Source organism: Notamacropus eugenii, chromosome 1 (assembly GCF_028372415.1).
Source record: "Notamacropus eugenii isolate mMacEug1 chromosome 1, mMacEug1.pri_v2, whole genome shotgun sequence".
Taxonomy (NCBI): Eukaryota; Metazoa; Chordata; class Mammalia; order Diprotodontia; family Macropodidae; genus Notamacropus; species Notamacropus eugenii.
In genome coordinates, this window is record NC_092872.1 from 28,148,572 (window position 1) to 28,168,352 (window position 19,781).

At 37.9% G+C, this 19,781-nt stretch overlaps 1 protein-coding gene across 10 annotated transcripts in view; it reads left to right on the top strand.

Moving 5' to 3' along the window:
* Window positions 1-19,250, top strand: part of TTC39B (tetratricopeptide repeat domain 39B) — a 148,367-nt gene extending 129,117 nt beyond the window's left edge. For 8 of the 10 annotated variants that reach the window (XM_072656144.1, XM_072656071.1, XM_072656111.1 and 5 more), the window contains 4 exons: window positions 1,610-1,696; window positions 7,016-7,133; window positions 11,533-11,649; window positions 15,133-19,250. In XM_072656144.1, coding sequence (XP_072512245.1) covers window positions 1,610-1,696; window positions 7,016-7,133; window positions 11,533-11,649; window positions 15,133-15,229 — 419 coding nt within the window. In that variant the 3' untranslated portion in view covers window positions 15,230-19,250. Of the gene's footprint in view, window positions 1-1,560; window positions 1,697-7,015; window positions 7,134-11,532; window positions 11,650-15,132 lie in introns of all 10 variants that reach the window. The other 2 variants (XR_011977444.1, XM_072656081.1) reach the window with 2 other exon arrangements.
* Window positions 19,251-19,781: the final 531 nt, after the last annotated feature.

The following is a 19,781-nucleotide window of genomic DNA, read 5'->3' on the forward strand; positions in this document are numbered from 1 at the left end:
TCAGAAGGTTATTAATTGGCTAGAGTGCTGGGTTGGAATAAACAAGATGAAATTTAGCAGGGATCAACATAAGGTCCTGCATTTAGTTTCAAAAAATGAATTGTACAGCTATGAGATAGGGGAAAGACTTGAATAAAAATGAATGCTAAAAAGATATGCAAGTTTTAGTTCATTGCAAAATGAGCCACCAGTGCAGTATAACAGGTAATAAAAATGAGTGCAAACTTAGGTTTCATTAAAAGACATCAAGAGAGGAGGACCTTGTCCCACCCTATTCTGCACTATAGCTTGGTAACGGTTAGTGAGAACGACAGTGAATCTTATGAATCATTTAAATATGCACTGCATATTTCCACTGGTCTGGAACTCTTCACCATATTTACACAATTATAATGTCCAGTAGTGTGAATTTTAATACGTGGGACCATTCACGGGATTCATTATTCACACGAATTAGGATCTAGTCAGAACTTATCTGTGATACTGTGGTTAGTTCTGGGAACTTTTAAAGAAAGTCTTGTTAAACTAGAGAGAATCAGTATAAAGGTAACCAGAAGGTTGAGTTTTCTGGGAATCATGTTCAATGAGAAATGTTTGATGACTCTGGGCATTTTTAACTTGAAAAAGAAAAGACAGAAGGTTGACATGTAGCACTCTTTTAATTATTTGAAAGTTTATAATGGTAAAGTGGGAGTGTAATAATTCAGTGTCACTCCCAGAAGGCAGAGGTAAAATTGAAAGGAAGATAGCTAATGGTTCATCATAAAGATTTTTCTAGTATTTGGAGCTGTTCAAGAGCAGATCAGACTGTCTCACAAATTAGGGAGCTCGTTGTTACTGGAGTTATTCAAGTAAAGTCTAAACCATTTGTTAAGGAAATTGCAGAAGGGATTCCTTTACTGGGTGGGAAAGTGTACGAGATCAGGGGTTCTTAACTTTTTGCATCATGGACCTGTTTGGCAGTCTGTTGAAACCTATGGACATAATGTTTTTAAATATATCAGATAAAATATACATATTACAACAGAAACCAGTTATATTAAAATAAAGATGTATTTTTCTCATCCAAGTTCATGGACTTCGTTAAGTCTGTGCACAGACCCTTTATTGGGTCCATGGACATCAGTTGAAGAACCCCTGAACTAGATGTAATCTAAAATCCCCATCACTTCTAAGATTATATGATTCTATAGACCCCAAATGGGCCACTGAACTTTGGAATCACAGAGGAAAAATGGTCACTGCTGAGCTTTTAACCCCATCCAGTCATCTTACAACTAGGATCATTGGTCACAGGGAAGACCAGGTAAGAGATAATGGATGGCTCTGTTCTTTTACTGAAAAAATTCAAAATAACTCTACTGACAAGCAAATCGTTAATGTCACCTTATATATGAAGGACAGTGAATTTACAAAAGAATAACTATACAACTAAAAGAAGTTCCTTTTTTTTCTTTTTTTCTCACTTGCCCTTTTCACAGAAAAGTTATAAAACTTCAGCACCATAGCTGGGCTGGAGCTTAGGTAGAATAGCCAAAAAATTGAATTGTTCATCTGCAGGGATTGAACAATGGACATAAAAACAATCCCTTTGAATTCTGGGCTACAGGGAAGCATGAAGAAGAGGATGCAGCGAGATGGGAGCATACAAAGAGGAGGGAAGGATTTTCACGGTTTGGAAAAGAGTCATGTGAAAGTATGTATAAGAGCATAGTAGACTCTTATGAAGATGGCACATTTCTTCCTCTGTGTTGTCTTCAGCTTTACCAGCTTGTAATCATACTAATCTGACAGACCTGCCATATTGAGGTGAAACTGCCAAATTAAAAGTGCTTTCTGTTGGCTTTAATGTAAAATGAATCCAAATGCATGACATTTCAAAGAACAAATAAATGACCATATCAACTTAAAGTTAAGATTTTTAAAAATTGGCTTTACAAGATCTGTGCAGTCTCTTGAATAAATTAACTTTTTATTCACCTAATTTGATCACATTTACAGCTTTACAGAGCAGAAACAAATCACATGGAAAAAGCATTTGTTCCTGTCCTTGCGCATTACTAACTAATTAAAATATTCAGGTAAAACTAGAGTGGTCCAATATATATGTGCAGGTATCACTACTACTAATACTTCTGCTAACAACCATTCGCTTTACATAGGTGTTTAAGGTTTATAAAATGCTCTGTTCACAGCTACCCCATGAGATACTGGTGTTATCCTCCTTTTATAGACACAACTGAGGCTAAAGACATTCAGTAAACCTCATGACTTTTATCTTTGAGTCTTGTTCGCACCTCCTCCCATCCTTCAGAGTGTAATGCAATGTGGCTCGTGTTCACTTCCTACCGCCTCTACTAGCTAACATTTATATACTGTCCTGCTGTAAGCATCTGCAAGGTCTTTTACGCTTCAGTTGTATTTGATCCTCACCACCACCTTACCAAGGTGGTTGCTTTTGTATCGCCATTGAAGTTGAGGGAGAGAGAGGTTAAGTGGCAAAATCTGAGACTGGATTCAAATTCAAGTCTTCTTGACCCTAAGCCCAACACTTTATCTGTTATGCTGCCCAGCTACCTCTAAGATACTTAATCATAGTAAGTGTTTGCTGGATGAATGAGTGTCTATGGGGGAAGGGGAGGGAGAAATTATTTTTCACTGAGTGAAAAATATCCTTTATCCTAATTCCTGCCTCCTCCCAGAAGAGTCACTTAATTTTTCTGGAAATACAGCGACAACTACTGTAGTTTTTGTCTTTCTTCTTACAAGTTAGTTCAATAGAATAAATTTCTAATCATGAATTTTCTATATTATGAATTTTCTATTCAAGGCCTAGGAGTATTCCTCCTCTCTTTCAGTGGGCCTGCTGCCCAGCTCATTGAGAACATTTTGAACTTGGGGCAGCAGGAACTCTTGCCAGAGACGATCATGACCCTTATCCAATCAAACAGGTTTTCTCTGTACATGCTAGTGTGCCCTAGCATGTGACATGAAAAATAGTTAACTGCAGGCAAAAATACGTAGTATTAAATTCGAACAAAAAGGTAAAATATAAGTCATTTCTTAGAGTAGGAGAATAATTATGTGCACAGTTCAGAATGCCTCCCTCTGTTTCCTTTGTTCTCATGTATTGACATGATAGATGCAGCAGGGATAGGGTTTTATATCGTGGGTACGAATGTGGTTAGAAGCAGAAAGAAGCTGCTGCAGCGGAGAGGCAGAGACTTGGCTGAAAGCACTGACCTTTTACTAATGGTCATTTTCCAGATGCTGGATTATTATTCCTGATATTTATGATAGGGTTTCATGGTTTACAAAATGCTTTCCTGAAAATAGTCCTGGAAAGATGCAAGTAATAAGAATTATTACCAATGCAAGTATTATTATCCCCATTTTGGAAGAGTAAGTTGAGGCTTAGAATTTGTGTCTTGCTCGGTTACTCAGTTAGGCAGTTCTGACTTGAACCTAGATTTCCTAACTCCAGATGTGTTCTTTACACTGTCCCTCACTGACCAGGATGATAGTGGCTTCTTGTTCAGTCTCTGCAGGTAGGAAGAACTTTTCCTCCAGTTAATCAAGAGGCAGCACTGACCTTTTAGCCATCCTGCTGACCTTAGATGGGGAAATCATTTATTGTAAATTATTGTAAAATGGATATAGAATTGTGAACCTGGCTAGTTCAGCTTCACCATTTCCTGCTTTTGGTGAGTGACTTGTTTATTATGTCTGACCTTTAAAGGAAATAAGAGAAATAAGTCAAACATGGTAGTGGAATCATTTTGGTAGGTTGTCTCTTGTCAGTGTTCTGCCTGGGAGGTGTAAAGACCGATTTTCCAGGTCTTTCATAAAAACTGGGATTGTAGCCAGCTTAGAGTCAGTAGCCTATAATCATTTCCAGTGGAGGTCTACTTTAAATTTTTAATCAAATGTTATGTGGTCTTGGGAGCGGTCAGTTGACTTATGGTTTGTTGAACTTAATGGAAAAATATATAATAAGCATTGTATGGGGTTGAAGCTGTGGTTTTGTGAGTATAGGGAACTGCCAGTGTGGAAGCTCCCTCCACTGACATGTCTTTGCAGCTTTTCTGTAGCTGGTGGTCTTTGCCAGGTGTTGGGGACGCTGCAGGGGTCAGTGACTTGCCCATGGTCACACAGCTAGGCTGCATCAGCAGTGAGCCTGAGTCTTCTTGACACCAAAGCTCACTCAGTTTGGTACATCGCCACATGGCATAAAGATACTTGAGTTACAGGAAAGTCAGTCTTCAGTTTTCCTTTGTTGCTGCTCATTTTTCACTTGCTGCACCTATTTTATGTTTTTAAAAATGAATTTTATATACACATGAAAATCCAGTGTTGTGACTCTGTGATTCACTGATTGAGACCTATCAACTTCCCGTAAAGTGTTGTTTAGGGATGGCTTGGTAGTTCGATGGGCAAGTCACTTAACCCTGTTTGCCTCAGTTTCCTCATTTGTAAAATGAGTTGGAAAAGGAAATGGCAAACCATTCCAAGTATCTTTGCCAAGAAAATCCCAAATGGGGTCACAGAGAGTCAGACATGACTGAAAATGTACTGAATAACCACAGAAAATGTCCTTTAGTTTAACATAATACAAATGTCAACAGGTCTCATGGGATGAAATTGTATGACTCAGCATCATTCTTTAAGTGACTCCCAAAATATGACTTTACTACAAAACCCGGTATGTTAGCAGTTTGTTCCTTAGCATCAGAAGTAAATGTTTTCTAATCTCTGAGGTTATTTGGGATAGTGGGGAAAAAAATTTGGATTTGGAATCAGATGACCTGGCTTTAAAACTTGACTGCTAACGTAACTGTACAAATCACTTCCCCTCCCCTGCACTTGGGTTTGTCATCTGTAGAATCTCTAAGGGTCTTTCTTTCTAGCTCTGAGTCCCATGATCTCATGATTTATATTTTGAATTAAATAACTATCATGTTTCTTATAAAGCTGTGCAACCTGAAAATAAACAATTATTTTAGTAAGGATTTTGGAGAAATAGGGTAACTGAGCCATATGTTTAATTTCTGCTCTTATGAATGCTACACGTTCACTCATTGAAATCCATCCTTGGCGTTCAGACCCACTTTGATCTTACCGTTGATGAAACATTACCAGCTCTTGACACCATGAAATGATGCAGAGGCAGTACAATTGAGGGGAGAGAACACTGGACTTGAGGTCTTCAGAGGCCTTCAGGAAGAGTCCTGGCTCCGCTGATTACTTTGTGTGACTGACCTTGAGCACAGGTCATTTCCATTCTCTGGGCCCAAGTTTTCTTATTTGTAAAATGCAGGAGTTAAACTCTCGATGATTTCTAGGAATTCCTCCAGCTGTTAATCTCCGGATCCTGAAATGTGTTCTAGGTGAAGTTTCCTTAATCATAATTACAATAGATATTTGTGTTTTGCTTTGATACATTACTGTTTGCATAGAGATGGATTCCCCATTATGGGACGTGAGAGGCCAACTGAGTGACTGGGAATGTTGTTACAAATCACTCCTTTGTTCCTGTTAGAGAAATTGGGTTATCCTTTGGCTCTCCAAAGTTTTTCTTTCTTAAGTATTTAGTTTTATAAGGATCCTTGACTTAAAACAGTGTTGAGAGTTCTTGGTGCAGTCTTTGAAAAGTGCCATCATTTCCAAGTCTCTCGTTAAGTCAAGTGCCAGAACATGGAAATGCATTTAGTTGTTTCAAAGAAAAGGATTCCCTTCTAGGACACTAAGTAATATCATCAACTTCCCTTTAGGTAGCAGTCTATTCTCCAAAACATTATACCTTTCATTAGGGATTAAGAAATATTTCTTAGGTTTGTAGGGAAGAGAATCCAGGATGAAAAGAGAAAGGGACTGAGGACTCTAGTCCATTTTCCTTCCTTCCTTCCTTCCTTCCTTTTTTCCTTCCTTCCTTCCTTCCTTCCTTCCTTCCTTCCTTCCTTCCTTCCTTCCTTCCTTCCTTCCTTCCTTCCTTCCTTCCTTCCTTCCTTCTTTCCTTCCTCCCTCCCTCCCTCCCTTCTCTTATCCCCCCCTTAGTCTGTAGCTTCATTTAATCTGATTTTTTTAGCTACTAAAATATTCAGCTATGCACACTTGTATCCCCCAGTTCTCTCCTCCATACCTCATGTGAAAAAAAACCAAAACATTTTGAAATGGTTCACAAAATAAACACAGCAAAGAGATCATATCCAAGGCTGTCTTATTTGGATGGACATCACAAATGGTTCCTTGACTTAGTAAAATCAGTTTTCACTTTGTATGATATAAGTGTAAGGTAAAGATAAATCTTCTTTAAAGGAGAAAGGAAAGTCCTTCTTAGTATTTTTAGTCAGGTTGTTAGGAGTTTGATCAAATCCTAAAGTGCCTTTCATCTGCCTTAGCACTGTTTTGTCTAATTTTATTTGGTAGTTCTTTTTTCAAAAACAATGGAACCTAGGAGAATTGATAATGGGTTGTAAACATGATGATCTGAAGAGGGTATTTTACTTCCTGAATTTTTAATGGGTATGAAGCCATCTGTCTCTCCATATGTGTGTGTTACCCTCTCCTCCTGACGCAGCCAACACTGTTAGGAGGCACACCAACAAGCGACGACAACCCCCCTGTCATTGCTTTCCTTCTCATAGATTTCCTGGAGCCTTCTCTGGGGTCTCGAGGCTTTGTGAGCCTTTCAGATTCTCCAGCATTGCATTTGGACCCTTGAAATTGGGCCTGCAGCTCTCTTGATTCCCTTTTAAAGTAGGTAGAGCTTGAATTCTTGATAAATAAAAATAACATCCTTATGAACAAACATTTGTTTTAAAAATATGATTGATATTCTCCAGTAGTATCATAAGCACTGTCTTGAGAGAAAGAGCATAAGTTTTCATAATTTATAATGACAAACATTTCCCATAATTTTAAACAGGCCCTTTGTTAGAAATTTTATAAATGACAGCTCTAGCTTTTGATTTTAAATTTAATTTTAAAATACTTTTCTTTCCATTTCTGTTTTAAGAGTGCAATGATTACTTCACGGATGACCAGTGTTTGGTGCAGTTACTGAAAGGTCTCTGTCTGAAGCACTTAGGACGACTCTTACAAGCTGAACTGTGTTTCAATCAGGTTATTCAAAGGTAAAAATACAAAACCATATGAGGACATCCTGGTTTTGTTTTTTGAGTGCTGCTCTGAGAGATGGATGCAGAGTGCTCTGGCTGCTTCCTGTTGTTACCTTTCTGCTTTTGGATAATACAGTGTGGTGACCTATTGTGTTTGTTTAATTTTCCTGAAAACTTTTATGTTGATTGGATTCAAGTTTGAATTTTCCTTTAATGCCTTGAATTTACTTGAAAAGGTACACAAATTCTTGTGTAGATTTTCCACTGATTCTAGATGCAACCCAAGCCTTACATGCTTTAATAGACAGTTTCACAAATTGCTGTGCGCCCTCTTCCCCTCAAAAAAGAAAAGAAAAAGCTTCACAAGAGCTAGTTAGCACTCAGGAGGGATGTGTATCTCCAAACTTAGCTATGGTTGGTCCTTGGATAATGAACACTTAAGTGGAGGTACCTTACTTTTGATCTTTAAGGTTTACATGTAAACAATTAATTTCTGACCTACTTAACTAATTTATTCTAGATGAGGTAAGTATTCCAAGTGACAAGTTTCAATAACATCTGCTTATTTTTCTATAAGAACATTTCCATCTTATTTGGAATAGGAGCACTCTTGCTGCTTTAGGTTTAGAAATGCTGCCCGATCTGGCCCTGGCACAATGCTAGTGTCAGAAGTGGGATTTGAACCAACTTTAACTTCCAAGTCCAGACCTCTTTCCTTTCCTCCACACTGCCTAAAGGAAATGTCATGAGTTGGTCTTAGTGAACCTATGTTGATACCTGAATATGATGGCTTTACTTTTTCTAAGCACTCACAATTCATTTTTTTAAACAATGCATTCTAGAATTTTGGTGGGAATAAATTTCCAGGCCACTAGTCCATAGTTTGGAAAATCTATCTCCCCTTTTTAAAAAATTAGGAAATTTGGCCATTTCAGATCCTGCTGCTTTATTGCCATTACCACTCTTACTGATAATCAAGAGTCCAGATAATATTCCTTTTCACTGCAACTATCCCAACAACACCTATGATCTTCTCACAACGAGGAGAAGAAGAGAGTTAGTGGAGAAATAGGAGTAAATCCTCTCTGATTGAGAAGTTACAGGATGTAGATGTGGACCTTTACAGAGAGAAACATGATTCTATCTTCATTGCTATCTGTTTAGGTATTTTAACCCTGGCTAAAGGGTAAAGCCAGACATTTCTATTTTCAGATCCTGGAATCAGTGACATTTTGTTTAAGCAAGCTGAGAATGGCTTTGGGAAGTGACTTGTTTGTTTGGATGAGATCTGTTTCACATGGACATAGACTTTCAGACACTTAAGGAATATTCATAATAAATTCGTTTCTGTTGGGATTGGGGAAGTATGATGAAAAGTGCATTGTGAGGAATAATAGGCAAATACTGCACTTTTTTCAATGCCTTGAATTTGACCCTTTACTTCATATCTACTAGAGGGATGGGCAGATAGGTGGTATAGTGGATAGAGGACCAGGTTTGGTATGAGAAAAACTCATCTTTATTATTTCAAATCTGGCCTTAGATACTTAGTGCCTTATTAGTCACTTCACCCTGTTTGCCTCAGTTTCCTTATCTGTAAAATGAGTTGGAGACAGAAATGGCAAACGACTCCAGTATCTTTGCCAAGAAATCCCAAACTGGGTCATGAAGAGTCTGATACAACTGAAAATGACTCACCACTATCACCACCACTACCACCATCACCATCACTAGACAAATGTCACTGTGCTCAGCACTGGGGATGCAAAGACAAGAATGAAAGCAGTTCTTGCTGTCCAGGAGCTCTTTTGTACAGGGAGATATAACATTTATACAGATAAGTAAAAATAAGATCATATGAGAAGGGAGCAAGCACTCCTAATGATTTTGGAGGTTGAGAATCACCAAAGGATTCATATAGGAGGTGGCAGTTGAGATGTGCCTCAAAGGAAGGTAAGGATTTGAAGAGGCCGAAGTGAAGGAGAGAGTGTATTCCAGATTTGGAGAATGGCCTTTGCAAAGGCATAGAAATGGAAGATGCAATTCTCAGGTTAGGGAACAGCTTGTGAGCTAGTCTGGCAGGAAATAGTATATGTGAAGGTAGTAACGTGCAGTGTGTCAGGCAGGAAATGTAGATTGGGCTCAGATTGCTGATGGCTTTGCTTGCTAAGTGAAAGAGTTTACATTTTATTCCAGAGGCATCAGGCAACTAGATTTTTGAGCAGGGAAGTGTCATAGTCAGAGCAGAGCCTTACAGATATTATTTTAGCATTCGTGTGAAAGATGGATTAAAGATAGGAGAGACTGGAATCGAGGAACTCATTTAGAGAGTTTTGCAGTTGTTTAGATGAGGTACTGAGTTCTGCATTAGTCTAAGTTAGTGAGGAGAATCTGAACCAAGATAAATATCCATGTCAGTGGAAAGAAAAGGATGGATGCAAAGGATAGAAAAATAAAATGTGTCAGCTGATTGCAAATATAGAGTTCATTTTGGTCTTGTTGAATTGGAGGTGCTAATAGAACATCCATCCGGTGAGAGCTATCCATTAAGACATTGGCAGTGGTAGAGTGTAATTTATAGGAATGATACTGGAGAGTGAGCCATTAGGTAAAGAGAGATTGATAATAAGTGTGAGACGGAATGATTGAAAGAGCAAACTTCAAGAGATAATGGGGGGGGGGGAGAATGGGAGGAAATGGATTCAAACAGGAGACATCCATGGCAAGGAAAAAAGGTATTTCTTCAAAGACTGAAGCAAAGGAAGGAAGAATGAGAAATGATTTTGAGAAGTTTTAGCTATAGAATAGGAAAGAATCAAGAGCTCATGGCAAAGCTCTCTGCTAAGAGGGAAGAATAAGGGAATAATCTTGGGTTTGAGTAAAAGTATGTCTGAGTCCAGAGCCAACTCTATCCACTCTACCACACTGTGTCTCACTTTTGTAGCTACCAGCGTAAATGAATAAGGAAGTGGTGGCTCCAACCGATGGCTGTAGCCTAGAACTCCCTGGGATGTCCCAAAAGTCTCAGTGCAGTTTGAAGCTATTAAATCTTAAAACTGCACCAAGACTTTTGGGCCACCCATATAAGCTTACTCCCAGGAGGAGTAAACTTGGCTGTTTGTGCAGAGTCATGTTTTCATGAGCTAATGGGAAGATACAGCAGGTGGAACAGAGAGGGATCCAGCACCTCACCAACTTTCTGACAGTGCACAAGTCACAACAGCTCTGAGCTCTGTTCCCTCCCATGAAAAAGAATCATGTGACCCTAGTCAGTCCTCTGCAGTGCTTTATAAACCTTCAGAAGCTGTAGAAATAGGAGCTTATTTTAATGTATAACATGTGGTTTAAAACAAATCCAAACCCTGGCACAATCCTAGAATTACTGTTAACACCCATTCTACTTCCCCCTTAAAGAGAAATTTCAAAAAGGAAAATTTTGTTGGAAATGGAAAGAATTACAAAGTAACTCAAGAAAAGTGTAAAAGTGGAATTTTGAGGGGTTTTTTGGTTACTTCAGGGCAAATTAGATCATCATTTGTTATGGATAAAGTCACTTATAGTGAGTTACTTTTAGGAAAAAAGCTTTAATATTAAATACAAGATGTGATTTCAGATGTCTTCTGTGGGTGGCAGTAGTGCTTTTTCTATTAGGGAATGTGAGGCACTTGTTAAAATTGTTTCTGAAGTGGCAAAAAACTTGAAGGTTTTTTTTTTTAATTTCATATGGATGTGAGGATTGTTTGAAAGAATGAAAATATAAAAAACAAAACTGAGAGAAGTGTTTAAAATGAGATCTGGCATCTATATAAAGATAAGATACATAAGAAGTGTGAACCTACATCAGGTATCAGTATTAGATGCTATAAGAAAAGTAAATGTTAAAATTGGAATTTTGGAATCAAAATGTTTCAGGGAAGGATTGAAATGTATATTCTCCCTTTTTGATTGCATGGTCTAATATCCAAAAGAAATGAACTTTCCTTTGTAATCGGAGAATGGTTACTAGATTGTTGGCTTGGGAACAGACACTGCTTTTCTCTGTTGCCTGATTTTTGCCCAATAAACCGAAATAATTTTGAACTTTGAAATCATCTTTAGGGGTTAAAAGGAAGGCTTTTCTTGAATATCAGCTATGTTTTTGTTCAAAATACAGACTTGTATTTCTGGAATACATCATGAGGCTGCATATGTACATATCTGACAATGTTTTGCCTAAAGTAAAAATACAATAAAATTTTTTTTCATTTGAAAAGCTTTTTTCTTTTATGTGTGGCATAACATGTCAACTTAAAAATAATTACATTTTCTCAGAAAATAGGCCTGTTTTTAGATCTGTTTTAATGAAGAATGTATAAAATGTTGTATGTGTGCCATCTTGCACTGTCAAAATAAACTGGTTTATTTTTATTTCTAGTGAGAAACAACTAAAATTTGACCACTACCTTGTACCATTTACTCTGTATGAACTGGGACTTTTATACCAACTGCAAGGAGACACAGAGAAGGCCTTACGGATAATAGAAACTGCAAAGTAAGTTGTGCCCGTGGCTTTTCACATGGCTAGCTGGAGAGTCAGTGGGAGGGGTTTGTTTAAAGCATTCCCAGATTGCCTCTGTCTAAAGGGATCTTCTCTTTCTCTAAAAATGTCTCTGGGTACCCCGGTCTGTCTGTATTTCATCCCATTAGACCTTAAGTTTTAGTTATTTGCATGTATGCGATATCCTCCTCTCTCCTCAGTCGTTGCCAAGTGTTTTGTGATCCTTGAAAATGAGGAACTATCTTGCTTTTCAAGCATCTCTGTTTGATGCATAATAAGTATTTGTAGAATGGAATGAAGGTCTTCTTCCTGTCAACCACAAGTGCTTGAAGCCAGCAAAATGCCAGACACATACAAGGATGTGTCATGATTGCTGCTACAGTTGGGCATTTATCTATGATTCTGCTTTCTCTGGATTTCCCTCTCTATATTAACACTGGCCTTGGGCACACTGAGGAAAATGGTGGAGTGAATCAGGTGCCCACATCAACATTCCCTCTTTCTGCGTCTCTGCCCATCCCCAGTTACCTTTTGTCACCATTCTACTTGCTCAGTTGTTTTTTTTTAATCTAACTGAAAGATTTTTGGCGTATTCTTACTAAATTTAATCATATAAAATTGTTCCCATCCAGGTATTAGTATCTTTAAAACTCCAGATCCTGGCATCTACAGTATTTGCTATTATCCCCGGCTTTATGTCACTTACAGATTTGATAAGCATGCCAGTTATGTCTTTATCCCAGGCATTGATACAAATGTTAAAATAAACATAAGTGAAGATGGAGTCTTGGTGGACTCCCTTTGAAGGCATCTCACCAGACAGTAGTCATTAACGCTTTTTACATTCATTTAGCCAGCTATGAGTCTACTGATCATACTCACATCCAGCCTAGATAAATGTCTGGCTTAAATTCAGATGGTATGACAGTTATTATAGTCACATAGAATATATTTTCAAGGGCTTTCATTCTCACATGCACCTGATCCACTAGTCAAGTTATCAGGGATTACAGCTTGTCGGGTAATTTAATAAATATTCCTTAAAAGGTAGCTGAGGTTTAGAAATGCTACCCGATTTGGCCCTGGCACAGTGCTAGTGTCAGAAGTGGGATCTGAACCAACTTTAACTTCCAAGTCCAGACCTCTTTCCTTTCTTCCACACTGCCTAAAGTAAATGTCATGAGTTGGTCTTAGTGAACCTATGTTGATGCCTGAATATGATGGCTTTACTTTTTCTGAGCACTCACAATTCATTTTTTTAAAAGAATACATTCTAGAATTTTGGTGGGAATAAATTTCCAGGACACTAATCCATAGTTTGGAAAAATCTATCTCCCCTTTTTAAAAAATTAGGAAATTTGGCCATTTCAGATCCTGCAGGACTTCCAGACTTTATAATTCCTTAAAAATCACTAATGATATATTTAAAATATCTACAAATGATTTTAGTGCACTGGATTAAATTTATTTAGACTAGGATATTGAAGTCATTCAAATAATAAGATTCTCTTATTATTTTAGAGTCTTTGAATCAGAATTTCTGATATCCAGGAAGCTTCTGAAGTCATGTAGGTAAAGTTGACCTTTTTTATAGATGAGAGAACTGAAACCTAGTTAAAGTCAGTAGTCATTTGGGAAGCACCTGCTCCTCACCAAGCATCGTACTCGGCACTGGGTACAAGTACAGAGATGAAAAGGAAACAATCTTTTGAGTGACTTAAATTCTCTTGGGTGACTGTAACCCAGAAAGACTAAGTGATTTTTTTCCTGGATATTCTGCTAGTTAATGACACTCTGGACCAAAGGCCAGCACTCCTGAATTCAGGTACAGAGTTCCCTCATATATGCCCCAATAATCCCCCAAAACAGCTCCATACCTAGTTTATCCAATAATTTTGTTTAACTCTTCCCAGTTTGGAGATTATTTTCTCTCAGTTCAACCACATAGCACATATTTATCAAGTGGACACTGTATTCAGGACACTGTGGTGCCTTGCCACTTAAATAGACACGAAATATCAACTGTTTTTCCATTTTCCTTTATTTCTTAACATTGGATCATCCCCTCAAGTAGGGGCCTGGATAATAAGGAGGGGCACTTTCTCTACTTGCCAAAACTCCTCCTGTGCTCAGAGTCCTGGGTGGGAGAGTAGAGAAATAGCAATGAGAAGTCTGGGGTGTGGGGAGGGGAGTGCTGGATGGCCATTACCAATTCAGGTTGACAGGGAAGGTTTCTTGGAGGAATTGGCTTTGGAGGCAGGCCTGAAAAGGAGGGATTCAGCAAGCAAGAAAAGGGAGAGAGAACACTCCAGGGACGCAGCTAAAAGGGCTCAGGGAGTCTCCAATTTCCCTGGAGAGTGTGTTGAGGCCAGTAACATAAGACTGGAAAGGGAGGGTGGTAACAGATTGTGAAAGCTTTTAAATAACAGAGAAGAGAGTTAAAGCTTTCCCCAGGGGGATTACATCAGTAAACAAGATGAATCTGGCTTAAAGGAAGGTGAATTGGTGAGAAGGGCTCTCGGTAGTAAGGTAAAGATCATGAATTTAGGGCAGTCGTGCTTCAGGGCAGGAGTTGGACTAGGTGACTTCTAAGATTCCCTTACAGTCCAGAGATACAGTAATTTTGAAGTAGCAGCTGTTATGGTCAGGAACAGTAGAATTGTTGGCTGGAATATTTGAAGATATCTCCTCTTCCTGCCTGTTCTGATTTTGCTGGCTATGCAAACTTTTTTTTTCCTTTTTGGGTGATTATTAGGTAGTTAAAGTGGAAAAGTGAGAGCACCTACTTACTTAATAGCTGAGGTTATTTGCCGTATTCTAGGAGTTAGGGTACAATTTCTTGATGACAGGGACTGTTTGATTATTTCCTTTGGTGCTGAAGGACTACCACTGAGCATTTCCCATAGTAAGCACTTAGCAAAAATGTGCTGAATTTAGAATTGTTGCTGTTCAGTTGTCTGACTCTTCATGACCCCATTTGGGATTTTCTTGGCAAAGATATTGGAATTGTTTACCATTCCCTTCTCCAGCTCATTTGACAACTGAGGCAAACAGGGTTAAGTGATTTACACAGAGTCACATAGCTAATCTAAGGACAGATTTTGAACTACGGAAAATAAGTCTTCCTGCCTCCAGGCCCGACACTCTATCCACTTTGCCACCCAGCTGCCTGAATTTAGAATCCAACCTGTCATTTCTTGGAATTCAGTTTTCTTAACCCTTATCTAATGATTTGTGCCAATTTAATGTTGGTTTGTTTGTTTGGATCCTGTGATTTGTTTAAAGAGCTAGTCTGCCCGAGATTTCTCCATTTAGGGAGCTGACACACTTTAGGAGTAGTTAATATTATATTATTTTATAATATATTATTTATGTATACTGCTTTTGGTAGAGAAAAGATAAGTCAAGTTCAGAAAGAAGGCTAACCCGAGTGGGAGGGGCTCTAACTTCTTTTTGTTTGTTCTTTTTGCCTTTTAGAACCAACTACAAAGATTACTCCATGGAGTCCAGGCTGCACTTTAGGATCCACGCCGCACTCAACAGTTTGAAAGGCTCTCGTGCTTCTACTCCTTGATGGAAGCCACATGGGTGCAAGAGTTTTCTAAACTGTCAGGAACTTCTGCTCTAGAGAAGTCCTTGTGTTAACGTAGATAAGCGATCATGTACAAGAGAGAGGGAAAAAGCAAATTGACTTTATTATCAATGTTTCCTTTCATCTGTCTCTGTTTGGATGTTGTCTTCTTGTTTCCATGTTTTCCTATGGAATTTTGCCATAGCTTTGTTCAGTCCGTTATTAGAAAGTCTTTATTTTGTCTCATAAAACTCAGCTTAATGTTAGACTTGAATTGAGGCATGAGGGTTTTACTTTAAGACTTGTGGGGGCAGTTAAAGTCTCCTTTAGGTGATTTTTTTCTGTGTGCAGATTGATATTGTTGAGGTAGCAGGATGAAATCTTATGACACCCTTTAAGCTCCAGAGCTGAGTCTCCTATCAGCCACTTAGTCTCCACGAGCATTTCATAACCTGATATTTTACTTTTAATACGAAAACAAAAATCACTGTCATTCAGAAATACGAAATTGTTTATAGATATACCCTTCTGAAGAATATGGTACAAAATTAGCAAAGGATAGGACGGCTGTTGCGTTGATTTTATAGGCTTAAAGGCATTCCCTCACTTGAACTGAAACCAAAGTGTTGCCTTTTTCTTTCCTCTGATAAGAGGAAGCAAATTTTTTTTTTTTTTTTGAGAAAGAGAGAGAGATGTTGGCCTCTCCTTGAATGTATTGAAATCACTTGCATTTCCCAGAATGTGTGGGTCTCTCTAATGAGAAAAGGAAGACTCTGGAGTTCTTGGGCATTCACAGTGGGAAAGGGAGGCCTGAAAGTGGCAGTCCTCAGGAAGCAAAGCACAATTAATGTTACTTGTATAGTACTGTCTTTATAGTTCATTATATTTTGATGATCAGTGTCTGGTTTTATGATCTTTCATTGCTCTTAATTTGTTTTAAAGTTCTGTTTGTACACATTAGTAATGTGTTCAGTTCTTTATTTGAAAATTACAGTCTTGGTGCGCTTAAATTAACATTCATTTTTCAAACAGCTGATATCAAAATACGTAAGACATGGAATTTCAAATGTTTGAAAGTTACTAAAGAACTTTCATATTGCATAATGAAAGAACATCATATTGCATAATTGCAACGGTTTTTTTTTTGAGGGGAGGGATATTTCTGTCTTAGGACCAAATACCAACTGCTCATGGCTACAGCAGGGAAGGTCGGGTAGTTCATGTATGTAGCAGAGTTGTTTTATTTATATTGTGAAGTATTGTTTGTTACTTTAATTAAAAGACCGTGCCCTTCTTGGGGTTGGTATTGGCACATGATTATTGGCTGGTCCAAGGGGTCATTTTGTGAATTGCAAGATGTGAAAATCCAAACATATTTATATTGACTCATGGAACTAATCAAGTTAAAAAAATATATTGTGCTTGGTACACAGTTAAGTGCTTGATACTTGCCTTTTTCTTCATTCAAAAAATATCTGCTTAGCATCTTCAAATTGGTAATAGACAGTAAGACATGTAGGGAACAGAAATTAATTCTCCTGTTCCACATTATTAACTCATGTTCAGTTAGGTATATGATATTAAATGGTGACACTTAAAAAATACTATGATGATAAATTTTCATTAGTCTAGTAATATGATGAGTACATTTGCTATACCTAATTATAGAAGAAAGGAATTCAGAAAAACATGTTAAAATTCAGCTGTGGCAATTAGCTTGGAAAAGTGTGGTAAATCCAAAATTTTGCATGTTTGTACTACTTTTCCTGGATGGCATCCGTTAAAACAAAACTTTTTTATGGCGTTGCTTGGAATTGTTTTGATGGCCTCATTTTTAGCTGAGCACCCCTGTTCATTATTTACAGGCAGTATTCAGAACTGTGTAGTACATAAAAATTCTCTCTCTTAAAGAAGGCAAACAGCCTTTTAAAAGCCAATGGAGAACTCTGCTGTTGTTTTTAGAATTTCTAAATTGCTAACCACATTTTAAAAAAATCTGATAGCTCCAAATAATTGATGTTCATATTTACCTTCAACTTTTAATTTATTTCCTAAAATGCTAAGCAATATGGATAAATTTGCCAGAACTAATTTTAGAGGCCTTAATATGGTTCATTCATTCAGTCTTCAAATAATTGTTAAACAGCAACTTTTTATAAGGCACTCTTTTAGGCACCATTTTCTTATGAGTGTAACAGGTTGCTTCTCCTTGCTCACTCAACCTCTTCTTCCCCAAATCCAGCTTCCACTTCTGTTACTTGACTGCAACTATTATCTTGGTGGCCTTTTCTCAATCTTCATTCTCCTTGACACTTTTGCAACTTTTGACACTGTTGACTACCCCTCCTTCCAACTTTTTCCTTTCTCCTCTTCCATGACGTTGTACTCTCAAGGTTCCCTTCCTACCTCTCTGACCATTCTTTCTCTTTCACAGACGCTTCCTCTTCTTATGTCCCAGACAGAGGAATTCCCTAGGACTACCCTTGGTCTTTTTCTCTCGCTGTAGATTCTCTCCTTCTGTGACTGTCACCATAATCACCATAGTATAGATGACTAACTATCTCTGCCACATTCCGCAGTAGCACCTTAAACTTACTTTTCCATCTTGCTTGAATCTGTACTTCCTAATGTCTCCATATCTCTTCATTACACCACTGTCCTCTCGATAGCTGAAACTTCCAAACATCTGTCCCAGATCCTCTCAGCCAGTGACATCATTCCCACGTCTGTCCCTGACTGTACAGCAGCCTCCTGTCTCTATCTTGCCTAGATTATTGCCATGGTATTCCTTTTCATCTCCTTGTCTCCAATAGCTCTTCGATCCAATCAGTCCCACACACCTGCCCAGAGTGCTGATCATGTGGTCACTCTCTCACTCAGAAGCCAACATTAGGTTCCCATTGTCTCCTGGATAGAGTTCAGACTTCTGGACACTCCACAAGTCTGCAGCCTACCTTTCCAGCCTCATCTACTACACCTGATGTTCTTCATTGTTGCCCAAACTCATCCTAGTCTTTGCCTTTGACTCCCTTCTAGGGATGTAAGTTGTTGTTGTTGTTGGTATGTGTGTGTGTGCGTGTGCGTGCACACATGCATGTGTGTTTCTACCATCTACCATGCCTTTCCCTCCTCCCAAGTCCCTGTTCCCTACTTGTTGAAAGTCTACCCATCTTCAAAAGCCAGATTAGGTTTCACTTCACAGAAAGAAGTTCAGGTTCCACTCATCCTTCTTCATATCTTTCATTGCCCTTTGTTGTGTTGGTATTTCATCGCTTGTGTTTTGTTCATTTGTATGTAAGTCTTATCTTCCCGATTAAACTGTGAGCTCCTTGAGGGCAAGGACTCATGCTTTACTGATCTTTGTAACGCCCAGGAACATTTGTCAGTGATTTGAACACAGTTGTAACATAATAAATGGGTGAACTGATTGAATATCAACCCCCTCTTTTGTTTACAGGGTAGCATGCTAAATCATCTATCAATCATACTGTACTTGAAATGAAAGCCATGTTGGTCAAGATTAGTGATTATACAGTATGTTTATCAGTATGTTTGAGAACTGTAGGGTACCTAATATACATTCCTTTTTTGATGCTAGCAGAGTAATAAGTCTCTAAATACAGAGACCAAGAAGTTGTGTTCATTTAAGTCTTTTGACAAGGAAACTGCCCATTAATACTTGACAAGTAATGAAAAATTATCTGTATCAACTCTCACATTCCTAATCTTGTATGTTTTTTAGGGGTTTAACAATCTCCAGTTGGTTGTGATGATGAGACCTATGGTTTCAAAGGGGAAGGTATTCCAGAATGTAAGATGCCCTCTCTCTAATGAAGATTTTATTTTTAATTTAGAAATTATGTTCTGACAATTGTATTATGATTCATACAGATAGCCACAATTGTTTATTTTTGAAGCACTGTGTACTTTTTCCTTTTCAGATTAATTACTTGATGTCTGTATTATGTGTATAAGAATTAATGATTTTATTCATTGATATAAAAGCAGTTCCTTCCTGACAAAATTTAAGGTTGTCTTGGATTTGTGCTCATTAATTTATCCTTGAGTTTACCTACCTCTCTTTGCTGTTTACATGAAAGTCTAGTAAAGTTACAATGTATTCTTTTGGTACCTGATAATAATTAATACCTCCTGAACCATAAAGCCTGGAAGAGCTCGTAAGACATCTAGTTAATACCCCTAGTTTTGGACAGAATTGTGATCTTTCTTAGAGTACTGGTTACTTCTTTAACTTTTATTTGGAAGAAGGCTCTTTACTCTCTTAGGTGTGGTCACAAAGGTCTTTATTGTCTGATACAAATGTAATCAGGGACAGTTTGACCTCTGCTTGTGTTTTGTCCTTAGATAAAGCAGAATAATAGCCAGCCTCTGTTAGCTTTAGCAGTTTTATATCTTACTTTGTCTTCATTTTCTCCAGGCTAAATAAAATTTATTCATTTGGGTTTTTTTTAAAAAACAGAATTAATCCTGCTGTCTATTAGTAATTATTTTTTAACACTTCTCAAGAAATTATTTAGAATTTATATCATACCTT